Below are 22,350 nucleotides of genomic sequence, written 5' to 3' on the forward strand. Positions count from 1 at the left end.
GAAGGGTCTAAAAAGTCTTTTTGTCATGATTTCTTAACATAGAATTTGTCCTTTAAAACAATTCTACTAAAAAGATTTTATTACTAGAAGAGGCAAAAACAAATCAGAAACTTCCTTTGGCAACCTCAGATTAATTTATCTATTGAAAAACTTTCTTTCTTGTAATCATTGCTAAAAGCTGGCTTTTTAAGAAGCTTTTCTTTATACATTGAAATGTACTTGTTAGCAGTTTCAAGGAAGTGAATATAAATGTATTAAGTGTATGAGGTATGTAGAAGTATTTATTTTTAACAAGAAGCTTGGTATTGTTTCATATTATAAAGGAAACATTTTTCTTCCATATTAAGTATTGGGTGCACTTGAAATTGCACATTTTTGATACAAAACCAGTAGAAGTCTCGATTGCTGCCAAAGCAAAACTCATAGTCCTTGCGATTTTGGAAAATCTGAAACTGAATCATAAAAAAAAGTTTGGAGTGGTTATTAATTAACAACTCACAATTGCCTTTGACAGCTGCTAGAATGAAAAATGAAATTAAGAGAAATATCTAAAGAAAATGAGATTAGAAGAGAGCATGAAAAAGTGTCCATGCCGCAGTGCAGTGCTGGACTGACTACAGTTTGAGAGTTTTTGAGAAATAGCAATCTCAATGTGTGTGGTTGGTAGTATAATGGTAGCTTCTGTGGTTAAGAATGAAACATGTAATTTCAAGTTAAATCTGCAAAACCTAATATTCTGAAAAATGCATGTTGCAAATCTCGAGATAACAGTTGTCATAACTTTAAATTCTGGCTTTGAGGAGCAAGGATTTTACTAACTCTGCAGGTAGTCAGTGCCAGGCAAGGAATCAAAATTTCTTGTGTGTTTCACTCATGTCGGAAGTGACGCTTTGTAAGGCACTTGTTTGGCAGGGGGGAAGATTGGCACTCAGGATCACTACAGCATTGTATCATACTGCTTTTCCATATGGTCTCTTTTGCTTTACACCATGTAATTCTCACTGGAAATAATAGCTTGTGGAGAAAATATCTGGTTGAAATATTTAATATTTTTAATGGAGAGAGGTAGTTCCATTGGCTAAATTAGACTAACACTGTTATTTTTACTATTAAGGAATAAACTAATCTAAAACAATTATGTTAGCAGTAGCAGTTATGCTACTGCTTTCCCCTGGAATATAGGTCATTACATTTTTGAGCGAGTGGCCATACAGTTCAGTAAATCAGCTGGTGTTTGGTTTCAATTTGAATGCTGTCTGGAAGCATCATGTAGCAATGAGAAAAAAACCCGAAGGAAACCCAAGTTTGTGAAACTGCAGCTATGAAAAATTGTATACTCTTCGTTGCTACTTCATATTTTCCAAAGTTAAAAATTAATTACTGGCTCAAGAATCTGAAGTGTTAGTTGATGATAGGGAAATTGTGACAGTATAGTACAGTTGCTTTATTTACATTGTGTTATCCTTGAGGCAGGATGAGCTACTGTGCTTAAGCTTATTTTTAATTTTTAACTCTATTTTGTCTGGGTTGTAGCTTGTCCTCCATGACTCTCATTTGCTGAAGCTGTACCTGATATTCTTTCACTTATCTGGGCTGATATTTCATCAGGTGTTCATGGTACTTCTTCAACCCAATATGTAAATTTTAGGGGTTCAGTTCAGTGAGTTTGTTTTGGTTTTAAATTTGCTTTTCATCTTCCTTCATGCCTTTGACTTGCAGTGATGATCTCTGCTGAAGAGGAAAGATGGTGCTTCTCTGGCTGTAAATGTCAGCCACTTCCTTGCCTGAGTAATGCTCCAATTAAGTACCAACCAGTTAAGTACCAACCATTCTTCTAGAAGGGTTCTTCATTCTGATGATCTTAAAGTTAAGATAAACAAACCCAGTATTTTTCCCTGAGTTATTCAAACTATGAATCTTTGTAATATTCAAGTGGTTCAGTGGTTTATGTGTAATCCAGAGATTCAAGTCAGGAAGGCTGTATCTCTCCTTTATAATAAATGTCTCTGTATTCATAATGCGATGCGTTTAAAAAGTGCTGATGAGAATTTATTTGGGAAGATGTGGATATAGTATGTTTTTGAAGGAAAGCAGACATTTTCTTGTTTCTGTAGTTCTCTTTTGATTCTGTTTTCCTTAAATTGTTATTCCTTCGTTATAAGATTGACGTGTAAAAACAGCCTGCAAAACCTCTGTATCTAGGCACCCAGTACAACAATTAAAAACAGTTTGCCGTCATGAACAGACTAATTATTTGCTGTTGCCTACATAGTAGAGGTTTGCTTTCACAGAGACAGTATTGCCAAAATAAACTATGTGGTTGCTTTCTAGTTATGTGTGTGTGGAGCAGTGGTGTTTGGTTTTTTGTTGGTTTGTTTTGAGGTTGATGTTTGTTTGTTGGAAAGACTTTTGTTCATAGCATTGCTTTCCTGGAAATCAGAAGAATTTTTATATACATATATGTACATGTATTTTAAAATACAGTGCAGCAGCAGTCGTTTCTCTGTATTAGGTTGATTTTAATCTTGGGAAACAGAAAGCCGAGTAAATGCTTGGTTATTTTTTGTTTTTCCTGTATGTGCTGTACGTAGTCTCACTGCCAGAGATAAGACACTAGGAAACAATTTGTGGCTAATAAAAGAGTAGTTAGTGTGAATGTAGAGGCTTAGCTTCTTATATAAAGATTACATTAAGAGAAATTGAGTTAAGGATAAAATTATAGTGCTGCTGTTGTCAATAAGATTTAAACAAGTTGATTTTATGACATCTAGGATTTTCTTCTGCACTCAATCAATAGAGAAAAGGATTTTAAGAAAGAGCTGTATTGCGTCAACATACTATATAATAAGGAATTTTGTGTGGTTGTATAGTCTTTCAGTGACAAAGCATTGAAAAGGTGAAGCTGTATGTGTTTGAAGCATTTGTTAGCTTTCTGGGGAAGGTATGCCTCATTATTGTTAACAAGCCCGTAAGCGTGAGAGCTTTGTATGCCTCATTAAAGTTAGCAAGCTCATGGGGTGAGAGCTATAGTAATGCATAGTTTTGACACATTTCTTAAAAGTAAGATGCTGTGGTCGAGACACTCAGTTATATGTGTGTGTTTGTAACTGTCAGTGTGTGTCCAATTGCCTGTTCCCTCCGCGGCAAGTTAGAATTTAACTACATGGCTTCAGTAAACTGGAAATCTGAGTTGCCTAGAGTCCGTGATTTCAAGTTCACTTAGCTTAATGCTCTTTTTGCTGTCATGCATTGTATTGTGTAGCTGAAAAAGAATTGACCATGCTTTTCAGTGTATGTTTGTACCTCAGACATTTGTTAGCAGAAGATGAACCTCTGCATAGCTTCCTCCTCAGAAAGGCCTCAGAGATTCTCTTGAGGAACCTTAGTTCTGAAAATAGGTAGGACTTACTTCCCAGTATCTTATTTGGGATTTGAGATCATCAGGGAAACTATATGGCTTTGAAAGCCTGTCTTTCATACAAGACCTGATTTTGTTTGATAAAAGAAACTATGAATTAGCCTGCTCTCAATTGCCTCCTTGAAAGAAGGCAAAAAGCTTCTTTTTAAAATAAGTTTCGTGCTGCTTACTGAAAATAGATAGATCAACCTTTTGCTTGCTTGCTTGTTGTCTTTTCATTGCTTTACATTTTATACATTTTTTTTGTTTTATTTTGTTCGTTGTTTTTTTTGTTGTTGTTGGCTATAATGCTGTAACAAATGAATATCTCCTCCTCCCACCCTCCCCAATAGTGAACTTGAGCTGTAACTTTAAAATATTTGTTGATCAGAGACTGAAAGTAAACCCCCAAAATGTCTGGTAACTGCTTAATTGGTATTTATTTTTGGGGACCAGCTTGATGAGGCAGTTTTTGAATCAGGTCTGCAGTGCAGCTCCCTTTTGGAAAGTCAGTAACTCTACCTTGATTCTTATTCTCCTGTGATAGTGACTGTGTGTTGCCACCAGTGCCCTGTCCTGAACTGCTCTGCCCAGAAATCCCATGGCACTACTTAGATATTTGTCTGTCTTTATGTGAGGTGTTTTTGCAAGTCTGGATTCAATATGAAATACATGCAAGTGTTAGGGAGGAAAGGAATTATAAGCATTTCTGTCCTGTGTCCCTTACTCTGATTCAGTGCCGAATCTGTCTGGGTCTTCCAGGATTGCTGTTCTTCAGCTTCTCTTGCTTAACAGCCACTTAGGCTATTTAATGACAGGAGTTCCAGTGAACCTGGGATGCCTTTCTGGCATGAAGTGGGGAAGCTGCTAGGTTTGGGCTTCTTACAGGTTAGTACTATGCAGATGTGAAGCAAGTTCCAGTCTTCGGCCCCAGAACACCTATGTTCCAGGTAGTATGGCTTGGTTAGCTGTTATCCAGGACTTTGTATAAGCAAAACTCTGAAAATCAGAAGTACAGCAGAGAGATTAAGTGCCTTGACCAAAACTACACAATAAAGCTCACAGGGAAAAACAACAACTTTTCTTCAGTCATTGTAGTATCCCTACAGCTTAAGATATTTTTCTGAACCAAGATCCACCCACCACCCCCTTTTAAAACTAGGTGTGATTAATTACTTTGTATTTCCAAAAGCCTTTGGTCTGAAAAATGTGTTTGTCAGAAAGCCTTTATTAAAATTGTTACTCTGAAAAATTTTAATCCTTTAATCATACCAGGTTTTATTTAGCTGAGTGTAGAAAAATTTCCTCCTGTGTATTTGTTGCTGGGTTTCTGATTTTTTTTTTTTTTTTTTTTTGATGTTCATGCAAGTGTGGAGGAAAAATTATCTTCTCTATAGAAAAGAGCATAACCGTTCAAGATACTTCTGCAGAAATTACTTCCTTGCAGTAGCAGCACATACTTCCCAGTATTTCTTACTGTGAAGAGAAATTTCAAAGCACAATTTGTTGACATCTTTCTGAAGGTATTGTTGGAAGAACAGTTCTGACTCTTGGCTCTGGTGGTTTGAGAAGTTACCATCTGGTCTTAGGTTTCAATTCTTGCAGCAGTATTGGCAGAACAGAAGGTGCATTCACACCTTGGCCACACTTATCATTTGGATCTAAGCTGCACTAGCAGATTACACTAAAGCTGCTGGACCTCATGCAAAAGTAGCTTAGGTATATTATGTTTGTTGACTTTTCTGGTGCTGACTGTAAGTCCCTCACTGCTGGATACTGCTCTCCCAGTAGCTTTAAACTGATAAAGCAAATGGTAAACCTTGGTCAGTATTCTGAGACGGCATTCAGCTTCTGGATTGTCTGCTTCAGTGAATAAACTTGAAGTGATTGCAGACTGTACAACTGCCTGTATGTTCTTGACTAAGTCAAGAATACATGATTACTTTCTTAACTTTTTCAGCTTTTCATCAGAAAGGACAATAAACCCCCCCCATGAGACTTATTTATTAGTTTAGTAGTAAGGGTCTGTTTTTAGATTTTGCATGTGTTTGGTAAGTGATGCTGTCCTTTGTTCTTTACCTGTTGTAGGAAAAGGGGGAGTTCAAGTTTATAACTCAATAAAGAGTAAAAAAGGAGTAAGTCCTCAATAGGACTAAAGCTATTGACAGAAGGGAAATGACATAACCAACTACTGGCTGGAGTTGACTGGAAAGTCCAGAATGCACACGTGTCTCTTCTTGTTCCTAAAAAATAAAGCCCCCCTTCAGATGTTCTACTCCTTTCGTTCCCCAAATAACCTTAATGCATGATTCTTTCAGAGAGGTTTTTATTCCTTTTACTGCTTTTCCTCAAAAGTGCTTAGCTGAAGATTAGGCTTTGTGCCTTTATAACATTAAAATAGAAACTTTTTCCCCTCTAAGTAGCTTACTACTAATGATAGTATAAATATTGAGGGGATTCATGAGACTCACAGGTATATTCTTAAACTCTGACATGAATTGTTTAATTTGAAAATGACTTGATCATGATTTTTGGTACTTAGTTTGTCTCTGGCATTAAAAACTATTTTTGGTCAAAGTCTGATCATAAAATACTGTGTATAAAGCTTTTGCTTTCTAAATAGCATGCGACTAGATGGGGGAGGAAATGGACAGTCTGTTCACTCTGAGATTTTCATTTTTAGTCGACACATTTTCCATGAATGCATTGCTATTAATTTGTCATATGGCAAGTTCTGTAGCATGGACATCAAGAGATTGTCACTTGTTCGTGTAACTGTGTGTGAGCTAAATGGTGTAGAACTGCATTCTCCTGGTTGAGGCATTAATTTCCTGAATGACTGACGTGTTTGTGTTCATGTTTTGCTACTAAACTGAAACTAATGTGGCTTTTGGACTGAAATGGGATAGAGGGCATTCACATGAACAGCACTGATGGCAGGTTGGAGTACACTATAATGAAAGGCTGAAATCGGGGGTTCTGGAGTGGTAATTCAGCTAACATAGTTGTGTGTGAAAAAAGGTATGTGTCTGCATTGGATGGGGTAGTTAATGCTGATTGTAAAAACAAGCTTGGAGTACACTCTTACAGACATTAAAGGCCTTGCAACTCAAATGTAATTGCAAGAATGTGTATGGTACACTTTTAAATATCTGATCTGAATAAGAAGCTCCTTGCAGTCATCTAATGTTTATTTCATTTGTCTTTCAGATTAAAATTTAGGAAGAATGAATTCTCTTAAGTTGCCTTTTTCCACGTAGGGAAGAAAAAATACTTTGTACATCAGTGTGCTTTTCTAGTTGCATTATCATAAATTTCTCTGGCTTTACGCATGCTACATTTTCCCTGGTTTTATTATTAAAACATTGCTACAAAAAACTTTTCCTAGTTAACAGTGTGCCTGTGAGTTTCTACTTTGCTGCAGAAAGAACTCATAATCTAATATTAGCAGTTTGCATTTGTCTTTTGATAATAAATACAGTAGAACCATTTTATATTGGAGTTCCTGTGTTATTCTCCTATAAATAAGCGTAAAAAATAAACTAAATAAACTTAGACTAAACCACTAAAAATTGTCAAAATAGGGTAACTTGGGATCCCTCCTTTCTGCAAACATACTAGAAGTAGTGGTGGGGCTTCGTTTTTGTCGTATTCTGTAAGTCCAGCAATAGTAGGTATGGACTGGGAGAGAGGTTTTGGCTAGACTAGATATTTGCTCCTGATGTGACTGACCATCATCCTCTGCTGTTTTCTCCAGTGGTGGTGTAACCGCAGAGGTAATGATAACTCTGAGTATGCAGTATTTGGGGAGCATAATTTTATGTCTTCTGACTGCCTTCAAAGAGTTCTGTAGTAGTGGACATTCGCTTTTACATTGAGGATTTACTTTGAAATTAATGTTAATTTTTGCTACATTTGCTGTTTATTGCAAATAATATTCAAGCTCTTCAGCAACATTTTTACATGACAATTGTTAAAAAATACATGGAGTTAATAAACTGTTTACAGCATGCTTAGTCTGGAGGTATGAAAGAGAGAGTGCTAAACTGCTAATCCAAATTTGTAATCACTCTCTGAATACTATAGCTGTTGTTTAGTGACTGTTTTATAATGTGAATCTTCTAAAAAGTTTTTAATGCTATACAAGTCAGTTTTCTCAAAAATTTGAGTTATTCTGGGATTTCTATGAATAATACCCTCACTTGTTGATGGATAAAATTGAGGCTAGGTTAGGGAGAGGGAAAATCTTTTTGTAGAGTTGCGTGTATAAATGGTTATGACAAGCCAAGTCTTTGAAAGACCAAAAGCATGCTGACTGTAGTTTCAAAAGTGATAGAAAATATTCTTGTATTGAAAGTAGTCTAGTTCCCACATTCTTTTTTTTTTTTTTTTTTTTTGGTCCAGAGTTGCTAAACTGCCTTTTATGGCTAGCATGTCAAGTAATGCCATTCAGAATGGTGGAGAACATGCATGTCTTTTTTAAGTTCCATTTTTGTGGTTCGCTGTAGCTAGACCTAAATTTGCATTCTTTTCTTGATCACTTGGTGATTTGAAACTGTAATTGAGAAGCGAGCATGGCACAGTTCTGCAGCATGGTACTGCTGTGAAGGGCAGTGTGAAGCCAAACCTGTCCTTGTTCACCCATGACAACAAACATTTGGTTGAGCTACCCTTCTTTGAGCACTTCCCAGCCTTGGAAAGGCGACAGTAGCAATTTGTTTCCCCCTGTGCTATATGTGAAGTGGGGAAGTGAAAGCTCTGCGGTGAACTTGCTCCTGTGTTATCTATACATGTAGATAACAGCCACTGCTGTTAAATCATAGGATTTTTAAATATATACCCTAAAAATCATGCTGGCTATCTGGGAAAAAAAAAAAAAAAAAAAAGATTTCTTATGCCAATGATTTCAGAGTTTGAGGAATATAGTATAATACATTCATAAAGTTTCTACAATAACTTCATGTTGTACCTATTAACATATTGTTTACAGCTTCAAGCCTGATTATTTAATGTTTTTCCTTTGTTAGGTTCTTGTGGCGGGAGAAGAATACTGAGCTGAGATGGAAGTCAAAACATCATTTAGCAAAGCCAGTAGGATTCCTGAAACTGTATCCACATTAATTAATGAAGAATTTGTCCTGGTTCATCAGCAATCGGAGGATACCCCTGGAAAAGATGAAAAACCTCAGCTGAAGGTTTGCTATTACTTTATTTTAAATGTATACTAAGATATGTTTTGATGAAAAAGTTTAACTTCTTTTGAATATTTAAAGATACTTGTTTGTGCTTGAGGAGGCTCTTAGACTGTAATTTTTCTCCTTGCTTATTACTAGTGAAATTGGCTGCTCTGATGAAGCAAATCTGTCCAAAAATGGCAGTTCACTTTTTCTTTTAATAACTTCTTCAGGGGTCAGCTTTATTAGTATTCTGTGGATTTATATATTTGTAAAGGACTAAAAAGTTCTTTCCGAAGAATAAGCTTCAGATTAAAGTTTGGGAAATATTCTTTATGTAGGGATCAGAGTCTCTGAATGTTGTTATCTTAAAAGCATGTAAATTAGGCCACATAGAAATAGACCACAGAGGGTCTCGGTTTTTACTTTTTAATTTAGTTTTCCTGCTTAGTGTTACTTTAGGTATGACTAAGACATTTTCTAAAAGCTTTCTACCTCTAAGTAGCAGAATATTTTAGCATTTGGATGACAGCTGATTGGTTAATTACAAATTTTCCCACTTGAGTTGCAGTAGCAGATTTACTGGTTTTGGTCTGCTTGGAACAATAGGAATTTGTTCCTCTTGAAATCACAATGAGTACTTAGTCTGTCTTTGCATAACTGGCAGTTATTTACAGCCAGTGATTTCTGCCTGCATTAAACTAGCTGTTTCTTTAGTAATTGTCTGGAAAGAGGCAGGTGAGCTGGAGGTGGAATCCATGATGCAAGTTTATTATTGGCCATGGGTTTTTTTGGTCTGAAAAACTAGTACTTGTGAAAGGCTGTATTTACACCTGCCCGCACCAGGGAACACGTCTCACCATTTTCTTGCCATTTCCTTAGACTTGCATCCTTTCTATCTGTGGGACAATTGGTGAACCAACTAAAATGGGTATGACTAAGAAAGTAAAATTTTGTTCAAGACTAATCTATAACCAAGTCTAATCTTTATTCTGAATTGAGGGTATAAACACACAAATCTGTTATTTTTGAGAGTCCGTAGTTTTTAGATGGATGGTTGTTGGATTAGCAGTAAGAATATGTGCATTTTATGTAATGAGATGGGACACTGGATTATATTTGATTTAATTTTGTTGATTCTTATTGGGTTGTCTTGTTCAGAAAGGTTCTTAACTTTTGCAGTAAGACTATACGTTTGAAAAATAATACTGAAAGTAAAGCTACAGGTATCTTTAAAATATGTCGTCTTCTGCTTACAGGTATTTTCAAATGGAGATGATCAGCTGGAGAAAGCAATGGAAGAGTTACTGAGGGATTCTGAAAAAGACCAGAACAATTTCACTGCTCTCCAGGAAAGTTCCAGTGATGCAAGCAGCCAGGCAGCTCAAGATGGGTCAGCAAGTCAAACGCATCAGCCATCTTTGCACCTTGCTTTAGACCCTTCTACTACAGGTATTCCTAAAGTGCTTCCCCCATCAATCATATATGGCAGTCGTTTTCTTTATGCAGTTTCAGGTTAACCTGAAAATGAATATAAAGCTTTCTGGAGCTTCATTCCAAAACTGTACTGAACAATACCCTGGGCGTCCTCTCCTTTTCTGATTATCTGAGGATAATAGAAATAGAGTATCATCAGATTGATAGCCTGTGCTGCTGTGTTTTGGTCAAGATAATTTTCATTTCGTCTCTAGTCCTAGATGAGTTAGGACTAAGTGTTGTGTAACTTACTGAATGGGCTATAGCCGAGGTAGAAATGCTACTGATGATGTATGAGAAATTCCAGGGCAGTTTTCTTGACAGTACTACTTGGAAATGGAATATACCTTGTGAAAACTGATAAACTTTTCCTCTCTGATTCTATTGCCAGGTATCAGTAAGGACACATTTGGAATTGCTATTTGCTAGGAATGGTTGTGGTACTTTTCTGGTATTTGAAGTTTTGGTAAAAAAGGGAAGACAGAAAGCTTTGTATTTAAAATATATTGTATATTGTAGATTTTTAAAAAATATATCTCTGTACATTAGGAATACGAGGCTGTGGCCATCTCAGCGGGCCTTGAATTAGACTTTTTTTCCCCTCAGTGGTACACAGAGCACTTCTGTGGCTTTGTGTCAGATAATTCCCAAAGCATCTGCTTGGAAAGTGGGGGGAAAAAAAAAGAGTTTTTGTGGTAGAATAAGATAGACAGCTTGTGCATAATGGAAACACCCATCTTTTATATACATGTACAGATATGCGTATATAAAAACCTTACTGGCTTTCTGTCTGACATGCTTCAAACAGAACACAATGCTTAGCATGAGTGGACAAAAAAATAATTGTAGATACATTCCACCTCTTCCCCCCTGCCTAGGGATAATTCAATTTTGCAACCTTTATGATTTAAGGATCGTGGAAATAATAGCTATAGTAATAAGGAATAGAAGTAACAGGGCATATTGCTTAGAGAGGTTTGGAATGTCTGTCTTTGGAGATATGAAAACTCAGCTGGATAGGGCACTGAGTAACCTTATTCAGTTTTAGAACTAGCCATAATCTAACCTGATCTGTCTTTGAGCAGGAGAGGTCTTTTCAACCTAGGTTACTCTGTCTACCACCTCTCCTCTTGTTTCTCAAATGACAAAATGCCTTAAAAAAACCCACCAGAAAACAGCAATAATGGCAAAACTCCCAAAAGCCCCCTTGAGATCTCCCCAGTCCACAGTAGTAAGATAGTAGAAAAAGAATGTTTCTTTCCTGCTGAGTAGAGGAGCAAACAGATATCCTTTTTCTTTTTTCCAGCTCTCTGTTGGTTTCATGCACTTAATATAGCTATCCCAGGAATGTGAACCCCATTTCATAATTCTACACAAGCTGCAAAGACCTGTGAGGGAAGAGAATTAGAAGCATCTTTATGCAAAATGAGTAGGAATTAGAAGGAAGTATAAGGAAACTAAAGAAAGGAACAGCTGGGGAACGGAGCTTGAACAAAAATTGTGTTCTGGCACTGCAAAAGAGAAACAAAAGGCAATTTGTCCCAGATGGATTTCTTACTATTAGAGTTGAACTTTTAAATCCTATGTCCATTCTCAGAAAAAGTGGGAGATTTTGCTGTGGAACTCATTCAGAAAGCAATGTGTTTAAAAAAAAAAAAAAAAAAAAAAAAAAAAAAAGGCAAATGCTTAAGGAAGTGGTTTCTTTGTTTTCAGAAATCTCTGCACCGAGGCCATTTTTTCCTGGTGAACCCCTGGAAGAGGACAGCGTATTGTTTAACAAACTGACTTATTTAGGTTGCACAAAAGTGTCTGCCCCTCGAAATGAACCAGAAGCTCTGCATGCCATGGCAAACATGAAATCCTCAAGTCAAGCCCCTTTACCTGTAACACTTTATGTTCCAAACATTCCAGAAGGCTCTGTAAGGTAACATACAAATGTTTCTTTTGTTACTTGCACAGACACATAAAAGGCGAGTCTGACTTTGTTACTTGCACAGGGAAGTAGAATTGCTGGATTTGCACCTGAAGTTCTTACTGAAGAAAGTTAGCATTGAGAAATTCCTCTGAAGGTACAAAATGCATGCTCACATTTAACATGCAGTACATAGCTGGTGGTAGTAGTTGCCAGTCAACAGAAGCTTATCTTTCTGCCTGCATCTCTGCTCTAATACGGTAAGATTTCCACTGGAAAGGGAGAGCTGATAATGCCTACAGGCTAGAGCGACTGGGAGAAAATAATCACCTCCAAGGTAAATATGTTGAGGCAATAGTAGTCCTGCTGGCTTTGGGTTAGCTGAAGAAGTTTCAGTTTTAGACTCTTCCACAGATGTCGAGTACTTAAGCCTTGCTAGTCTCTATTTCCAGACAGCTATGCTAAAGCCAAAACTTGAGTTTGGCTCATGATGCATATGCTGATAGTCTCTAGATACTAGAAAACATTTACTTGCCCCTTGTGAGAAGGGTCTTTTTACGTAGTGGTGAAAGAGTCAAGTTCTTAATCAGGGTGCAATAAAGGTGCATCTGTAGCAGTTTTGTATCCAGAAGTAGGGAGCATCTGAATATTCAAGGTTTTTATGTTTAAACTCTGATACCAAGATATCTTGGGTATCCATATCAAGGATATGCTTAGATTCCTTTCCTGTGCTTTTCTGTGCTGCACCTGTGTATTTACTATCATCTTGTGCAGAAAGGACTTTCAAGCACATGGATTATTTTCTTCCATTTTGCTCTTTGAACGAAATTTAAGTTTTCATTTGACATTACAACAATATTTCAATTGAATTAGGAAATTACATGACATAGTTTTATGAGGGAACTGTCACATGGACGTGAAGTGTTGGAGTGCTGTACCTATTTTCATAGCTATTGTGGCTATTCAGGAAGGTTGAAACTGCTGGTTCTTTTGATCTTTAATTGCAGAGGACATCATTAAGCAAAGAACTACCTAAGAATTTGCGCAGAACTGTAAAGGTGAATCCATGTGCGACATAATACACTCCATCACAGTTTGAGTGACACCAGTGTCATCTTTGAGGAGTGTTTCCATTCCATTCAGACAAGTATCTGAATACTTGTCACGTGGGGTTCCATTTGGCATGTCCCACCAATATTACAGTATGCTAAATCCTGTCTGGGCTTTTCTTGCCTTTAGAAGACTAGTCCTTTATTTTTATTGTTACAGACTTGAGATTCTATTCCAGGTAACAGATGTTTACTTACCTTTGATGTGAACGTGCATATGGACAAGTAGCAAAAAGACAGAGACCTGTGTAGCTCTATTACTCTGTAAAACTCACTGTCTAGTAGTCTGTTCTGAGACCACCACCCCTGTTGCCTTCTTTAAAGTTTCTGAAATATTCTTTGGGTTCTGAGTTTGAGAGGAATTTAAAATTTTGTATGAGCCCTTAAATCTGTGATTAATATTCACTTGAACATGGCAGCAAGCATTTGCTAAGCTATATAGTCCTGTAGAAGCTGTATAAATAATGTTTCCTTAATGCTTTCTTAAACAGAGGTATAAAAGAACTTAAATCCATTAAAATTAAAAAAGCCATTTAAATTTTAACATTGCATTTTCTTTGTATGTAGATCACGTTTTCACAGTTGCTGTGGTTTCTGCATTTGTTCTCTTGTGTTTTTCACAAATGATTGCAGAGCAATGATGGTCATTGTTATTGCATTATGTAGAAGTAGTGTATTTGTCTATATTATGGAGTATAAAAGAAATGAAGCCAGTGTTACAGCCAGAAACATTTAAGTATTAAATTTGCGAAGCTTGACATTTCTGTTCCTACTGCTCATCTTGTGTACTTGAATTTAGTAGTAATTACAGTTTAGATGCTTGTTTATCTAATTGCAGAAGAGCCTTTTAGATAGGCATGTTTGTTTTATTGACCTTTTTCTTTGATCCCCCCTGTTCCTTTCCTTGACAGAATAATAAATCAATCAAGCAACATAGAGATAGCCTCATTTCCAATCTATAAGGTGTTGTTTTGTGTGCGTGGACAAAATGGAACTTCAGAGAGTGACTGTTTTGCATTTACTGAAAGCAGCTGTGGAACAGAGGAGTTCCAGATTCATGTTTTTTCCTGTGAGATTAAAGAGGCAGTAAGTATTAAATGTTGTACAGTGACTGGTAAAAAGGATAGAAGTGGTATTTTAAGAAGTTATTCCAGATGTGGAAATGGTATATAGTGCCTTGAAAAATGTTAGCACATATATAATGAGTTTCACAGAATGTGCAGCTAGTCATAAGTTACTATTAATAGAACTTCTTTTTCTTTAAGTATTTCAATATAATTCCAAAGTGCACTGTGATGGGAAGATTTAGAAAGCCTGAGTTTAAGAAAGTATTCTGTTTTTGAGGCCTCATTTGTGTAGATTTCAGAATAAAGTTGCAATGTAGACTTTATGAGTTACAAAGAATCATTTTACAGTACTCTGCCCTAGATATTTTAGGAAGAATTACGTGATAGTTTGGGGAAACAGTTTTTTTCTAGGGTGGAAAAACAGAGATTGAAAAAGAAATGCAAGAGCAAGCTGTTAGTTGCGTTGTTAAATACACAACTTCAAAAGCGCATTATTCAGGTCCTCTAATGAGTTGCATTCCTAATCTTGAAATAATATATTATTATTAATATTATTAATGCTGAGCATTACATGAGCAGTGAATGTGGCATGAATGGAAACAGATGTTACTGAATTTGCTTTGTTATTAAACTCCTGATCTGAATGCTTTGTGTTATATGAGGCACGCTTTGTGTTCAGTGTAAGAGGCAAGTGACAATAGTTTTATGACCTTCAAAATCACATTAAATGGTTTTATTAAAAGTACTCTTTTTAGTTTTTATAAAAGTATTCTTTTGCTTTTCTGCAGGTCAGCCGAATTTTATATAGTTTCTCAACAGCATTCAAACGTTCTTCCAAACAAGCATCTGATCATGTTAAGGACTTTGTTCTTCCTACTCCAGATAGTGATGTGTACACTTTCAGTGTTTCTTTAGAAGTCAAAGAAGATGATGGAAAAGGAAATTTTAGGTAATCTGAATTGAAAGGGAAAAGTAGAAATCTCTTTGCAAAAGGCATATAGTTATTTGCAGAATGCACAGCTACTCTGTTGCAGTAAAAATTATTTGGCCTCACTTCATAAGTAGGCTCGTTATAAAAAGGAAGCTATTGCTTTGCTTTTACAATTTTCTTCTCCATATCTTTCCTATTAAGATTAAAAATCAGTATACCTTTTCCGAGTTAGTTTCTTTTAAACATGATTTTGTGGCAGGGATACTCAAGGTAGGCCTCTGTAAATGGAAAAGATAGTAGGAAGTCTGTTAAACACTTTATTGAACCCAATTCTCTTGAGTGACCACAATCTAGCAGTCACTTTATTAATTTATTTATTTTAAATAAGCTAATGAAGTCCAAATTTATTGAAGATTCAAAAAATGTAAACTTCTCTCAGCATTACAGGGGACAGAGGAGGAAAGTATTCTTTGCCTAACAGTTAATTACAAGATTTTTTGGAATGGAAGAGAGAGCTGATAGTAAGAGTTAGTTCTGTGAAAATGTCATATTTATTTTTTGCTTCATAGCTGGTATATAGCATATTTTCTAGAATTTTAAAACTGCAAATACCCCATGTAGTTTTGGATACATTTGATAAACACCAGGCAGCATACTAAGTGTGAGCCTGTAGTCTGGTTTTTTTCAGTGCCGGTTTATTAACTTGTGAATAAAGGAAGAGAAGGTGTCAAATAACTTGAGCCATTAACATTTTAAGTGGGCTGCCACTCTCTTTTCTGTATTTAACAGTTAATGTTCTATACCTGTGCTAAAGAAACTTGTTTCTTTATGATTTTAGCCCTGTGCCAAAGGATAGAGAGAAATTGTATTTCAAGCTTAAACAGGGAATTGAGAAGAAAGTGGTGATTACAGTTCAGCAACTCACAAACAAAGAACTGGCCATTGAAAGGTAAGATTCTTATAAGAATAATGCAGTTGATGTTTTTGAGAGAACAGTATTTAATGTACTTTTCTCTGGCTTTGTGACAGAAAAACGTACAACAATAACACAAAGTATTACTGCAAATTTTAATTAATTTATAGGTGCACAGTTCAGTTTTAAATTCCTTCTGAAGTATTTGTGTAATTTTTAGGTGAAACCAAGAAACATAGCCTGTAATACTCAAACATTCTTGGGTTTTGCTTTTTAATTGTCTTTTTGAGTGTGGTGTTAGGATACTTAAAACATTCAAATGCTTCTGATTCTGCTTTCTGTTGGTTTTAAGTAGTGCAAAACCTTCCATTTATTGTAATCCTGCATTACCAGCATCTCGCTGTTTAGTGTAAGCAACGAAGTTATATTGTCTGAGCTACATTAAATCTTGGAGCATATTAATCTATTAGATCAGTGTACTGGAACACTACAAGTTTGGACTCAACCTGCTGGTTAGAAGAAGCAATCTTTTGGTGGAGTCTTCAAGATAAGTAGGATTCCTTTGTAGTTTTGTTGTGATACGATTCTAACGTCTGTATTTAAGTGGTGGTGAAGCACCTAGGAATGGTTGATGACTCGTGTTTCCTGGAGATCACACCAGGGGTATCCCTTTTGGACAGCATAATATGCCTTTTTGTGCAAAGCACGTGCACAAGAAGTGGACTGTGCATGTGAAGAATAACTCTTAGTTACCGTGTTCAATTAACAGTAGACTCTTGTTGCTACAGTAGTAGTAGATATTGTATTAATTTAAATTAGGAAATCCTTCTCAGTAGCTCAATTTTTAAAAATAGCAAACGCCACCAGATGGCAATCTTATCAAAGAGTAACAATAGGAGAATTCACTTTTAGTGAAAAGGGAATTCAAGATAACAGGAGAATCAAGAAAAAAAACCTCCCAAACCCTCCCATAATTTAAGATTAATCTGTTGACTTGCTATCAAACTGTTGTTTCAAAAATAAAACTGAAATTTTAAACGGGGAATATATAGCAAAATTTTTTATGAATATTCTTTTATGTTGTAAAATTATGCTTTTGCTACTCACTGGCTTAAAAAATGCTATTTTAATTATATTTTTAATTGAAATAGTTTTGGCTTCAGAATTCAGTTAATAAATTATGAGCTCTTTTAAGCATTTCTAAATAGCATTTAATTGTTGGGTTTCTGTTTTGTTTTGTTCCCCCCCCCCCCCAGTAAAGCTCCCGTCCTTAGAAATAAGCTTTTATTTTGGTATTGTTTAGGATATTCAATTAGGATGTTATTTTTATCATCACAAGCTTGGCTGATAAAAAGTTATTTGATTGACAAGACGTACATAGGCTTGTAAGTAATTTAATATTCTTACTATTCATAATATTAAAATTCAAAACCAGTATAGCTGATCAGGTTATATCAGACAGCGAGCTTTTAAGCAATTTAATGTGTCTTCAGAAGTATTTCTAAGTGGAAATCATAACGCAGAAAAATATTGTTGCTAAAGAAATTTAGTCTTTGGTCTAAAGAATTCAAGAATCTTTCTTCCTGGTCTTAGAAGAGTAAAGCTGATATCACTCAGAGAAACTTCCCACCTCCTGGTGTTTGGATAGGGCCTGTTGCTTGGTTAGGTTGATGGAGTAGGTTACTCTCAGTTGAGTTACTTTGGCCTCTAATAGAAGCTAGTGACCCCTCTGCTATTATAATTTATAGTTCTCTCAGAGATGTTCTACCCCAGGAACAAAAAATAGTCGGTTTACCGCAACGTTCTGCCTGGTCTAATTAGTTTCACAGAGGAGCCTGCTTGTGAGGTTAAATGTAAGTCCTAGCACACTAGCTACCTCGGTTGCTTTGCATCACACTGCATTATGCTGTATAGATAAAGCAAAATTGTTGTCTACTGTTTTATTTACCACTTTGTTTTTTAAGATTCTAATAGGGAGAATGTGGAGAAGGAAAAATAGAATTGTGGATGCAAGTTACTGTTTAAGTGTAATGAGGTAGAAAATGAAAATCATATACCCAAACATAATAAAGGCAAACTTACTAGGTGGTGCAGTAATTGCTTATTTTAAGACTTTTACAGTTAATAGTATTTCCAAAATGATAGTTGCTATTATCTTTGCTCATGATACAGTCTGTTTGCCTGAAAGCTGTGAAACTATTGTATCTTCATTGCTAACCTATGAATGTTCAAGTAATCTCTTACAATTTATGTTTGTTGAAAAATGTAAATTTTCATTTGGGTAAGTGGGTTGCCCAGATGACAGAACTGCTTTTGTTCAGACTTAGAGAACATGGAAACGGGGGGCTCTTCCTGGTGCATTCAGATGCCTGGTGGAAGGGTACAGAGGAGATGGAGCTAGACTCTTCTTGGAGGTGTGGAGCGCTAGGATTAGAGTCAATGGACACAAGTTCCTTCACTGGAAATTCCTGTGAATTAGGTCAGTGGTTGTCAGTATAAATGGAGCATTGGAACAGGAAGAGATCATTCATTCTGTTCTCGAAGGTGTTCAGGACTTGACTGGCAAAGCCCTGGGCAACCCGGTTCAAGTTGGCCCTTTTTTGGGTAGAAGTTAGGGTCAGATTGCTTGTAGAGATTGCTTTTGATTAACATTGTTCTGAGAGTCAGTGATAAAAACTGGTATGTCTGATTATATTAGAGAATTGAATTAAAGAACTGAGCTGTACAGAAGAAAAATTCTCGAAGCAAACCCTTCTGAAATACAAACTCAATTTTCCATAACATTTCATGATTGCTTTTGAGGTGGTTTGGGTTTGATTTTTTTGGGTTTTGGTTTGTTTTGGGTTTTTTTTTATTTTATTATTTTTTTCTCATTTGAGGTCAAACATTTTTAAAAGTCTTTGCAAAATGGCTTGCAGCTTCTGTTCCAAATACATAATTCTGTTTGGTATTTTTAAATTCGTAATGGAGTTTTTTCAAGGAGAAAGATAGAGATGATTTGCAGAAACTTCAGACCTGGATTTGTGCCTTCAGGATTGAGGAAGTTCAGAAGTCTGAATGTTTTAAGAATTTTTTTCTTTTTATTATTTTTCTTTTTTTTTCTTCCCCCCTTTTTTTTTTTTCCTTTACCAGCCCATAGTGGTGCTCATTGTTTTACACCAGTGATATTATGGATGACAGAAGGGTGAATTTGTAACATTTTATATGATTGTATGAAAACCATTTTTAAAATGGTCTGGTGAGAAAGTGAATTTCCTCTTGCCAATCTTCATCACTAATGTATAGGAACTGTTGACATCTTCAAACTCCATATTATCAATTGTCTTTAAGAAGAATTGTTCACTGGTCAGACACTAACTTCTGTCATCTTCATTCTGGAAAATAATTTCATTGTCATTTCTATAATACACATTGTGATGTTTCCTGAGCATTGCCATAACACCAAAAAAAAATGATAAGAAAGTTTTTCTTTAAATTAGAAGCAGTAGGTGGCTGTGCTATTGTGTTCAAGAAAATACTTTTGTATTTTGGAAAGCTAATCTCTCTCTCATGTAAACTCGACAGATGCTTTGGGATGCTACTAAGCCCTGGACGAAATGTGAAGAACAGTGACATGCATTTACTAGACATGGTAATACTTAGCTCTAATAACCTGTTTAGTAAGGTAGAGGTGATTTTAAAAAAAAAGCAAACAAAACCCAACAAAACAAACTCTTATCTGTTTGGTTTTGTTTGTTACTTCTTAAATCCTGGGGTTTATATCTTGAAACTAGGAATGAGCTTGTTACATACAGTGGACAAAACATTTCAGTTAATGTCCAAATCTGTGGCATCTGTTTTTTGTTCAGTTGGTGAACCACTGATTAGGTCAGTTGACAGGCGGTTGTTAAAAATAACTAAGCTTTCTGTATTGTGTGAAGCATGTCGCCTAGAGCAAATGATTATTTTTTTTATATGTGAGCACTGGGGAAGTGGTCTTACTTTTCAAGGACACTGGAAACTTTGCCTTTATTTCCTTCATTTAAATTTAAATTCTTGCTCAGAGTTTGAAGTATTCACTTTTATAGTCTTCATTTCTTACGAGTTGCTTCTAAGAGAACTACAAAATAATATTATACTTTCTGTGATAATATCAATTTTCTTCCATGTATTTGATAAGAATACCGCCATTTTCAAGTCAAGAAGTGCGTGAGATAACCAGTCAGGGATTTTACAGCTAAACAGTAATCCCAGTTTTTCCTAGTCCGTTTCTTTACTCATGTAGATGATTCTAGCTGTCAGTATTTTGTTCTCTTGTCAAACTCTTTATTGTCTGTTTGTATCTACCTCTATTTGCTGTCACTAGTTCCAATTTTCCATTTTTATTTTTTGATTAGAAATTTAACATAGTGAGTATACGGCATGATCAATTGGCTTCTATAAATCTATATAATACCTTTTTACTTTATGGACTATGTATTTGAATTCCTGTCTTTCCTCCATCTACAATTTTATCTGTGTTTACATTTCAAGCACATTTAACCAGTGGATTGTAATGGCTTATTAGTTCATTTCTTGGCTATAGCATAGACATATAAATTCGTGTTTTCCTTTAAACCTCTTTTCTCCCTATTTAAATCTCGAGAACTTAGCCACTCTTGCTGCTCTACCACAAATTAGATTGTAGAGTAGGAATGTCAGTCTCCTTTCATCTATAAAGAGGCTACTATACAGGCCTGTTGGATCATTCGAAACTGTCCCAGAAAACATGAGGAAGCATGTACTTGCCTTGTGCTAGTAATAGCTCATCTCAGCTGCTCGGAAAGTAGAGTGGCAGACATCCCACAATGCTTTCGTGCTTATAATAAGCATACCCCCCCCCCCCAACTTGATAAACTATCTTGTCTTCAGTTTCTTATATAATGTTTCTCCTCCTAACATTTCTTCTTTCTCTTCCATTTCCCTATAACCTTTCTCAATTGATTATTTCATATTCTTTATTTTGACTCCATTTGCTAGAGCGAACACAATCTTACTCTGAAGTTCCTAAAACTGTTTTCCCTCCCATACTCAATCTCTTTGATCTCAAAGCATGGCTGTTAATAGAATCCTGTATGTTTTTATTTTTAGGAATCCATGGGAAAGAGTTCTGATGGGAAGGCTTACGTAATTACTGGAATGTGGAATCCTAATGCACCCATGTTTCTAGTACTTAATGAGGAAACTCCTAAAGGTAATTTAATCTAATTTGTAAATTTGTTTTACCTGGCATGGGTTTGGTGTATGTGTTTTCTCCTGGGAATAATGGTACATATATCGAGTATTTATACCATTATGCTCTGAAAGCCCGTGGCTAGGAGCTGTTCTGTGTAAAATACTGGATATAGAATGTGAATAATTGTTCATAGAACTGTGTATTGCTTATCTGGAGATGTTAAATTAATGTTTGGGGCTTTTGTCCTTATTCCCTGGTTATTGGGACTTTTTGGTCCAAAGCATGCAGAAGTTGGTTTGCACCTTCCGTACTTAGCAAACCAGTATAAATAGTAGGCATTGCTATTCTCTTTCTTTTAGTTTTGAGGTGAGTTGTTTGCAAATAGATTACATATTGTCTTTGTTTCGAAAAGTTACCAGGGTTACTTGGAACACTGTTTAATGTATACTCTCATTCTCTGCAGCAGGCACGTAGGGTGTAGAACTCGGATAAATAGAATGGGTGCAATAGTAATAACTACATAAAAAGGGTTTTCAGTTTGAACAACAGTTTACTTCTCTCATTCTTTTGAGAAGTTTGAACTTTGACTAATTTTTCTGTATGTGATTTATTTTTGTGTTTTAGATAAACGTGTATTCATGACTGTGGCAGTAGATATGGTTGTTACTGAAATAGTAGAGCCAGTTCGTTTTTTGCTGGAGACTGTTGTGCGTGTGTATCCTGCCAATGAACGTTTCTGGTACTTCAGCAGAAAAACCTTCACAGAAACTTTTTATATGAAATTAAAACAGGTAATGCATGTTTGTTTGGGGTTTTTTTGTTTGTTTGTTTGGGGGTTTTTTTGGGTGTTTTTGGTGTTGTGGTGGTGGTTTTTTTTTCTTTTTTAAGAAAAATCAGTGCTGGGAGCATTTTATTTGTCTGTCTTAATTTGGTCTTTACAACGTGGCACCTGCACTTCAGCAGTTTTTTCTTTTAACTATTTATTTCTGAGATGCTTAAATGCATGACGGTTAAGTAGCATGTATAAATGTTCAATGCCTTTGTGTCATGGTTTAACCCCACCTGGCAACTAGTCATCAGGCAGCTGCAAAAGGGAGAACTTGTGGGTTGAAATAAAGACAATTTAATAAATAAGTAAAACAAAAGTCACACATGCAAGCAAAGCAGAACAAGGAAT

The 22,350-nt window shown here is 35.8% G+C and overlaps 1 protein-coding gene across 3 annotated transcripts in view; it reads left to right on the plus strand.

Moving 5' to 3' along the window:
- Positions 1–22,350, plus strand: part of RABGAP1L (RAB GTPase activating protein 1 like) — a 252,449-nt gene that overhangs the window by 22,438 nt on the left and 207,661 nt on the right. For all 3 annotated transcript variants that reach the window (XM_030493475.1, XM_030493474.1, XM_030493476.1), the window contains 9 exons: positions 8,425–8,592; positions 9,831–10,023; positions 11,761–11,971; positions 13,980–14,154; positions 14,924–15,084; positions 15,905–16,015; positions 19,544–19,610; positions 21,089–21,191; positions 21,798–21,964. In XM_030493475.1, the coding sequence (XP_030349335.1) occupies positions 8,458–8,592; positions 9,831–10,023; positions 11,761–11,971; positions 13,980–14,154; positions 14,924–15,084; positions 15,905–16,015; positions 19,544–19,610; positions 21,089–21,191; positions 21,798–21,964 (1,323 nt within the window). In that variant the 5' untranslated portion in view covers positions 8,425–8,457. The remainder of the gene's footprint in view (positions 1–8,424; positions 8,593–9,830; positions 10,024–11,760; positions 11,972–13,979; positions 14,155–14,923; positions 15,085–15,904; positions 16,016–19,543; positions 19,611–21,088; positions 21,192–21,797; positions 21,965–22,350) is intronic.

This window comes from Strigops habroptila, chromosome 8, assembly GCF_004027225.2.
Source record: "Strigops habroptila isolate Jane chromosome 8, bStrHab1.2.pri, whole genome shotgun sequence".
In the NCBI taxonomy this organism is placed as follows: Eukaryota; Metazoa; Chordata; class Aves; order Psittaciformes; family Psittacidae; genus Strigops; species Strigops habroptila.